We start from the raw sequence: 9,120 nt of genomic DNA, 5'->3' as shown, positions 1-9,120 counted from the left end.
ATTCTTACGCCACCTTAGCCTGCAGTAATGGTGTTACCCTACCTGGCCTACAGCAAAAAAAATTAAATCTAAGTAGGTTAATTTTACTGACTTGGAGAAATGACTTGTTTCTATGGGAGATTACTTCTTCTAAGCCTAAACTGGTACTCAAATGAACGCGGAGGGGGGGGGTGTGTCTTAACTTGGCAGGAATAATTATGCCACATCTTGGCACAAATAACATCCCACCCCTTTCAAATAAAACCAGCTCAGATAATTTTACAGTCATAGTGGCTGTTGATGGGCAAGAACACTTACCTGATGAAGCACAACTACAAAGATTGCACGCTAGCTTTATCAAGCAGGGGAAAAGTTGCAATAACAAAAAAAACCCCCATACAACTACAGGCAGGAATTTCTTTTCCATTAATGGGTCTTTTATATGGCCCTTCTTTCATTCACATTTCGGCCTAGGCACCCAATTACAAAGAATAAAACCATTATCAGTGTCAGTGAATGAGAAGGAATGATCGAAGAATTCTGGACTTGGGCTTTAAGGTAACGGAGTAGGCAAGAACCTATTCTAGATGCTGAACAGGCCACAAGTAATTCTGGATTACTGATTTTTATGAACAAATCTTTTAAGTGATAAATTAGGATAGCATACAGGTATAAAGACATGGTGGCAGCCCTCTCAAACAGTATTTTAGTTTTGATTTGAAATGTTCTCCACCTAGATTAAGGGCCTTGGGCAATAAACAAGGTTGACTTGAGCTACAGCACACAAACAAGCAGTAACCACTGAAGTTATCAAACTGGGCTAATGTGTAGGCAGGGCTATCACACGTATAAATGAATTCAGCATCCTCCCAACAGTGCTGTTACCATAAAAATAAAGCATTTTTTCTTGTGGGTTTTTTCTCCTACTTAGGTTAAAAAGCTGTGCTTTGTTTCTAGCGAGATAAAAAAATGGCAACTATGACATCCACATTGTTTTCATTTTATGATTACCTAGCTAAAACTAGCCTATGTTACCTCAAATAGAAGACTGACCGCAATGTTTTCATCGTAGAGAATATCAGAACATTCAGAGGCTACAACCTCCATTAAATGCTACTGAAACAGACACTCTTTGGAACAGAACTGGTTCTCTTGCAAAGGTCTTGGAATCTTTCATACTTCTAATACAAACAATCATAAGAGAAGCCCTAAGGCTGAAGTTTTTCAGTTGTGCTAAAACGTACCATATGTGCTAAATGTGTGTGTGACACCAACTGTGCACCATCAGAACAGGCGTGTGCTTCCTTCAGCACTCACAAAGGTACATACAGAGCTTGCTTTGGCTACACTTGCACCTTAAAACGCCACAACCAACACTTCAAGGGGATGGGGACAGGGAGAACCTTTCTGAATTCAGTCACCTCCAACACCCAGGTGCTTCTTGCACATTCACCATCAGGGAAGTCTGACTTTGAGGCAGGTGCTATTCAGAGCAGCCTTCAGTTAGTGGGGAGTTGGCTCGTATGACTGTGTGCCTCCTGGCTCCCTTGGAAGGAACAAGACTGAGGGGCTCAGGGACATGAGGCAGAAAACAGATTGTACAGACAGTGGATTCTAAAGGCTGATAAAAATGGTGGGAAACTTCTGAGGATGATCCTAACTAAGCCTGTGAACAAAAGCTGTTGAAACAACATGACGTGGAATTGAAACTATTTCATGACATGAAGTTAACGGGATTTTTGTCATCAATGCTGAACGTAGTTTTTAAAGCCCAAAGTTCTGCAGGCATTTTATAGGGTACAGTTAATTTTAGAAGCTGGAGTGCTTCCATATAGATTTTAGAAAGTTAGGAGCTTTGGGTTTCGGGGTTTTTTTCCCCAGAAATAGTACCGTTAGCAAGAAATTACTGACGCTTGTACTTTAAACCGTTTCTCCCAATTTAGCATTCACATCTATGAATTACTGAAGCTAATCTTGAAGAGTTCTTCTCTCATGTCTGACAGACAATTGTACAGTAGTAACAAAAAAGTCCACAGTTTTGCAGGAAACAAGCTGTAATTATATATACAGCTCAGGAAAGGCAGAATTACTGGTTTCCCAGACCTCCAATACCACGTCTTTTGGTTCGACTTTGTATTATTTAAGACTAATGATATCAAAACTGCGATTAAAAATGAAACTGTCAGCTTTATGGAACTGGCTTTTAAAAACTCGTGAGCTAACTCAGTTCATCCTTACTCCCAGTGGAATGGGCCACACTCTGTGGTACCTGGTACACCAGTTCATCAGCGGCCCCTGGACCCGGCTGCCCCTTTGGTGTATCGTACAGCGCCTGCGCCGAAGATGCGCTGTCTGTCCTAGATAAGAGTTTATTGTAAGTTCCCACCAGCGGAGGAGCTTGATTCCCTGCAGCTTTGAAGGTGGAGATGGAAGGAACGCCAAGAGGGGTGCTGGGATGGCTGGACATGTCCATGATTATTGGAGTTGCATATTCCGGTCCAGTTATAGGTAGTGGTTCAGCATAAGCATGGTAAACTTCTTGTATGGGTGAATTGTAGGGGTCCAAATCGGCGTAACTTGCTTCCTTCCCTTCCTCTGGTTTAAAGGTTGATCTCTGATGAAGCGTGCCGACCATCCCCCCTACCAGTGGCTGAGCATACTCTGTGGTACGAGGCCCAACAACACAAAACAAAAACACACTTAATGGAAATTTTTTTACAGCGACATCCCATTAAATACCACCTGTCAGTAGCATCATGGAAACTATTACCCTAGCCTAGCTGTCTCTGTCTGCTGCTGCTTTGGAAAAAAAGTCCTTTCCACCAACACTTAAAGCTATTGTGATGGAAGCTACCCTATCCTGAGTTCTCAGGCTCACACTTCTTCCCTTGTGACATGTGATTTCCCATGCTGTAACTTTGGCTTGAGGCGGATCTGTTTGAACTGAGCTTCCCTGGAAAATTAGAATAAAATGAAATGAGCCTGGCCTGGCTTTGGATAAAGTGGTCCTTGGGGTGGAGGGTCTGTCAACCAAAGGGGGAAGCCTGCATCTGGTCAGCTGAGATGGTTTAGTTCAACAGATAACCTGACATAAAAAAGCTGGAGGTGAGAAACCCAGCTAGGTGGGTAAAACCAAACAGCCAAAGAAGAGAACAGGAGTTCTGCTGCTGTGAAGATGTGATTCCTGCACATTGCTGCCTTCAGCATGTCAGCACAGAGTGTCATCTGCCCCCATGACTGGCTCGCCACTATCGGCGACTCCTCCATTTCTAGCTCAAAGGAATGAGATAACCCCCACAGTCAGCACAGGGAACCAAGTGCCACCTTTCGGATTTTTACATACAGGTGATGGGGTGAAACTGTTTCTAGTGCATGAACAGGTCACAAGAAGTAAATCCTTCAACCCTCTACGGGGTTCCACAAGAGGAGCAAATAAAGAAAGAAACTTTCAGTTGCTGCATCAACTTGGGAAAGTGTCTGTCCCCAGCATATCAAGTCATACGTTTATGATGTGCCAAGGACACTTTTGAAGTACCTTGTATTTTAAGAAATCTTCTTTTTTTAAAGAACTATTAATTTCTCCTCTCTTCCCCAAAATAAACAGGAAATAATTAAATGTAGCCAAATTCCTGACATTTTTATTTATATATGTTATATATATTACAAATTCCTCAACACGGGTAAAACGTACCTGCAGACTCTGTTTGCAGCATTGTTGGGACTTCTCTTGGCCTCAGGTGACCAATTTCACTGCTACTGTAGCGTACAGGCGTTTCTTCATGTTCTGCTGACTTGGTTGGGAGAAACTGCTTCATTCCCTTCCACCACCCTTCACGTGGATTTAAAAAGACATATAAAAAAACCCAACCCCAGCCCACCACCTAAGACTGCATACAGACTGTGTTTTAAGCTACTAAAAAAATGTTTACACCACAGCTTATGTTTTGCAACAACTCAACTGTCAGTGTTTACCTGACCTTAAGGTTAATTTAGTATTTTTCTGGGAGACCAAAGACTCAGAGGTGACACAACTCTCACACAATCAACTCACCTAATTTCACCCCCTTCAAGCACTGGCAGAACTGCTGCAGCCTGGCGGCTCTATGCCCACCTGTCCATTAGCAGCAGCGCTGGGGCTACCTGTCACTCCCCTCAACTCAGAAGACACAGCACAGACACTACTGCAGTCAGGCAGCAATCCAGTCCCTATTTACACCAGATTTTAGACACCCTACAAGTACATTTTATGAATGTGGTTTCTGGCTGTTACTGTCATGTTTCTAACTCCCGCTGTTGAGAAAGGCTGATGATGAGTGTATTTTTACAAAAAGATCCTGAACAAAGAGGACTTCAGTGTCAGTGACAAGGTGTGACTCCAGTAGGGTGGGGTGGGTTTGTCAGGTTCCCCCCCAGTAACCAGAGGCACCCTAGTTTTGTGGCCCATAACATGATTTCATCCTGGCTGTAAGAGCCCATCCTGGAGGAGATTCAAAACCCCAGAACAGAGTTTAACACCACCTGAGGTAGCCTGGGGCAGGGGCACACAGGTTGCACAGGGAAGTGCAGCAACATTACTTTGATAGTGCATTTTGTCAAATTTCCCTTCACAGCAGACCTGCAAACTGAACATTTAAATTTAAACAAATGGGGAAAAAAAGAAAACAAACCCCAACCCTGGCATGTCCACCACTAACATTTAAATACACAGCACTGAGTCCAGCGGTCTAAGTGACCAGTGTTGTGCCTTAGTGGAAATGGACACACAGTAAGTAAAAATACAGCCACTAAAAGGTTTCTTGTCTGAAGTATATGACATACTTAAAGCTCCAGTGAGCAAATAGATGCATGTGGAGATGTTGAACGTGAGGACAGAGCAGTGAAGCACCGTTGTGCCACCAGCACAAACCCAGCCCCTGCACCCACCCTTTACGCTGCAGCACAAGTGTTTCCAGGACACTTGCTACATGCTGCTCGGTGGGACTGATCTCAGGTTAACGGGGCACAGACAGTAGGATGGGACATATGCCTAAAAGGGGCAGCACACAATCCCACCTGCTTACTGGGGCAATGAGACAGACAAATTTGACAGACAAGAATTTTTCCAGGACCAAGAGAAGGACCCAGTCACATCTAGGATTATCACATATATAAAGTCATTCATAGCAAAGTATTTTTTGCCCTCATGTTGCATAATTAAGAGGTTCTACACTAACAATGTCTGGAGCTGCAAGCACTAACAGGGAACAAGACATTTTCTATTTCTGAAAAACATTCAGACATCGAAGCAGTTAAGTCTGCCCAGAAAATAAATCCAGCACTCATTGTGCCTCCATCAGTCTGCACCTGGAACACACATCAAGCCAGATGTGCCAAGGGAAGCATGTCAGAAAGCCACTTTGTTACCTGCACGATCCCAGTAAGGGAGATCGTACGTGCCCTCCGTTTTCTTCTTGCTGTGGAAGAAAAAAAAAAGAAAAAAGGGTATTTTAGCAAGTCTGCTGGTCGGGAGGTGCATTCATCAATGCTCAGCAACTACCAACTCAGCTGAAACTGGTCCTCAAACTTAAAAGCACCGGTAACCTGGCTTGCCAGCACCAGTCTGCTGCTACTGGAGAAACCAGTTTTCAGTAAAAGCAATTCTAATGGGAACAGCTACAAAGCTTTGTTCTGGCTGCGCTTGCTATCCAAGCAGCATTCTCACAGCAATACAGGTCTGAAAATTCCACAGGTGTGGACCGTGTAGTTCCCACAGGGACACATGCAGCATTCCACTCCCACACACCAGGCCAGCATTCACTTAAAGTACTTTCATTAATCTCGTCATTTACCGGTTTCTCCAATGCCAGGCACAAACTAAGATAAGAATCAGAGTAGTGAAGACCATCACCAGCACTGGAACCAGAACTGCTGTCAATGCCACATCTGAAAGCCATTAAATTAAGTGGTGTCAGACAGAAGAGCTTCTCAATCAGTTTTCAGTTTGAACATGACTTGGGTAAAGCACAGAGTTTTCATGTACAGCACCTATCACAGCTGCTCCCCCAGCTAAGCTCCTCTTCTGGATGCTCCCGGGCAGCACAGAGCCGTTAGCAGCCAGCTCCTTACATGTAACCCCCGCAGGTACTTCTGCAAGGCTTTCCATCTACAGCTGCAGATTTGTTTTCATACGAGTTCTCTCTTGGAATGGTCTATTTTATTCTTAGCAGGGAAAATCAGAAGAGCCCAGGAATATGCAAGCAACCTCCTATAAGTAGTAAATACCACAGTACCTTAACAGTTAATCGCAATCAGCCTACACTGGGTCTGTCTGTGACAGGAGACCATCCTGCTCCTGCTGTCCAAAGGCCACTACTGCAATGCCTGCATCTGCAGTGACCTTGCTCCCTTCTCTGATAATTTTCTTTGATGAACAAAATGGTGACACCTGGTGGTGCTTTTCTGAATTTCATGCCAACAGGACTGCTCCATAAACACTCAGCTATGTCAAAAGTGGTTTGTCCTCAGAAATTATCAAATTCAGTAACAAAAGTAGTTACACCTGATTAATTCTAAAGGAAAGGCCAAGTTGCAACTTCTGCTTCTGACAAACTTTGTTCAGTAGTTAAAAGCTGAACTCCATTTAAACAGGTTTTGAAAGACAAAACTTAACATTTATTTTATATATATTTTTTATATCCTCCTTGGAAAACTGGTTTTGCTTCTACATGCAGTATGCAACTGTACGTTTGTTACCATGTGTATATTTAATATCTAATATTAAAAAGATCATTTGTTATAAAATTGAGAAAATTTACACTTAGTGTATAGCAAAGTACTGCTGCTTAACTCTGCATACCTTTGGTTACACTTGGCGTCACTGTCGTGTTTTTTATTTCAGGTGTGAAAGTTGTTTTATCTGTCTGCAGTGAAGTCTTCACTGAATGGATGAAGTCATCACTGAAGTCATCGTTCTTGTCATCATTCTTGTTCTGAGGTGGTGGTGGTGGCACAGTGATTCTAGGAGCACGGCCTTTGGAAGAAAAGAATTTATTTTAAAAAAAGATTTTTAAAATGACCTTGTTTACACCTGAACTAGGCATCTTCCAGGTCGAGTGTGGTAGCTCTGGAAGAAGTTCAGAAGGGCCATGCAGCTAGCAAGTGCTTTCTTCTCAGGGTCGTGGCGTAGCCCCTGCTGGCAGTTAAGCGCCACACAGCTGCTTGCTCACTCCTCCCTCCCCCTGCGGGATGGGGAATAAAGTGGAAAAGCAAACTCATGGACTGAGATAAAGACAGTTTAATAGCATAATAGAGGAAGTGATAACAAAATTACTATTAATAATAATAAGTGATGCACAAATAGAGTTTTTCACCACATGCAAAAGGAGAGTAAAACAATGTGATGCCCAGTGTGTTTCCAAGCAGCGACTCCACCTCCCAGCTCGCTTCCCCAGCTCTGTACAGAATGGCAGGGAACGGCCCCTCTGGCCAGCCTGGGCCCGTCCTGGCTGTGCTCTCCCAGCGTCTCCTGTGCCTGTCAGGACCTGGGAACCTGAGAAGTCCTCGACTTAGTGTAGGTGCTACAGCTACCTGGCAACAACTGAAAGCATCACAGCTCTTCACCAGCTGCTAGAATGGAAAATTATCTCATCTAAAACCTGGACAGTAGCCACCCCTTACTCCGTTCCATCTATGACATGCTCAGTTCCTGTACTTCCCAACGTATTCCAATTGTTTACCATCACTTTTCCTGTATTTTGACATGGATATGCAGATATCACAGGCTCACAGAACGTTAGGAGTTGGGAGGGACCTCGAAAGATCATCTAGTCCAATGAATATACATTGGTATACACACTCGGATATTATTCTATGGGAGATCTCAAAAATGTCTATTAAATTCATTTAATCCCTGACTTTGGGTTCCGTCTGTCATCTCCCAGGGCCAGAGAGCCCATGGGGTGTCCTGTTCAGCTGTTCCATGCTGCATCTGGAGCTTGTGGAAGGTGTATCCGGTGCAAACCATGGTTGTGGTCTGTGGGCTGAAGATACCAATTTTGAGGAAGCTTCTGTGCACTCACTGCTGAAGCCAGTTCTGGTTTCATCACCTCTGCAACCTTGCTCATTTTCATCAAAGTTCTTTCTCCATTAGTCTGGGTGATTCTCACGCAAAATCAAATCCCCTTGAGGTACACATCAGAATTCCCCATCTTTCCACATCACCCATGAAGTGTACCCACGTCCTTGAGCAAAAGCAAACCTGCAGATGCATTTGCCAGCTCAAAGGCAAGACCCCCTGGTGTTAACTAACCAGGTGGCCTTTGCCAAGTGTGTACCCCAGTGTTTGAGGGCCCCACCACCCATTACTATCAGTGTAGCCTTTAGCAGCTCGTTGTACCATTCAACTTGCCCAGAGGCTGGTGCACAGCTGGGGCTGTGATACACCCATTCCATGCCCAGATGCCTCTTCAGCCCAGGTGTCTGTCAGGGTGTTGCCCAAAAGAGTCACTTTGTTTGACCCAGTTCTTTCTGGGGTGCTGTGTCACCACAGGACTTGCTTCTCAAGGCCCAGGACACAGTTCCAGGCAGTAGCAGGGGACACAGGATGTGTTTCCTGCCATCTGGTGGTTGGTTCCACCACTGTAAGCACATGGCACCTGCCTTGGTGAGTCTGTGGGAGTGGGATATAACCCAGGCCTCCCCACACTGACATTGCAGCCATCGCCCTGGGTACCAGAGAGGCTTTTACCACTCGGCTTGTTTGATTGCAGCAAGTTTCACATTCATGGGTGACCTGAGCAATAGCGTCCACGGTCGAATCCAGACCTCATTCACGAGCCCATCTCTAGTTGCATCCCTTCCTTGATGGCCTGAGACACCATGGGCCCACAGAGCCTTAGGCTGCCAGTCTAAACCCAGTCTGTGAGCCACTGCAGTGTCAGCAGCCTGGTATGTTCCTTGGAGGCCAGACTCTTAGGTATGTGGGCATGAGGTACTTTTATACCCAGCTTCTCCAGCCAGGCAGCAGTATTTTGCTGCAGATGGGTTTACCCCTGCCCTGCCAGCTGCTGTACTTCCATTGCAGTAACCACTGCAACAGGCCATTGGCCACCATCCATGGGTCAGTATGGAGGTAGAGCAGGGACCATTTTTCTCGATCGGCAA

General features: G+C 44.7%; 1 protein-coding gene across 1 annotated transcript in view; it reads right to left on the bottom strand.

Annotated features, from left to right (window-relative positions):
- Positions 1 to 2,197: 2,197 nt before the first annotated feature.
- Positions 2,198 to 9,120, bottom strand: part of DCBLD2 (discoidin, CUB and LCCL domain containing 2) — a gene marked incomplete at both ends in the record, with an annotated part of 50,557 nt that continues 43,634 nt past the window's right edge. Inside the window, 5 exons of the mRNA XM_084265060.1 lie at positions 2,198 to 2,640; positions 3,671 to 3,808; positions 5,383 to 5,432; positions 5,808 to 5,901; positions 6,815 to 6,988. Coding sequence (XP_084121186.1) covers positions 2,198 to 2,640; positions 3,671 to 3,808; positions 5,383 to 5,432; positions 5,808 to 5,901; positions 6,815 to 6,988 — 899 coding nt within the window. The remainder of the gene's footprint in view (positions 2,641 to 3,670; positions 3,809 to 5,382; positions 5,433 to 5,807; positions 5,902 to 6,814; positions 6,989 to 9,120) is intronic.

This window comes from Gallinula chloropus, assembly GCF_964237585.1.
Source record: "Gallinula chloropus genome assembly, chromosome: 1".
Lineage (NCBI taxonomy): Eukaryota > Metazoa > Chordata > Aves > Gruiformes > Rallidae > Gallinula > Gallinula chloropus.
The sequence above is the reverse complement of the archived record's forward strand: the minus strand, read 5'-3'. Positions and strand labels throughout refer to the sequence as shown.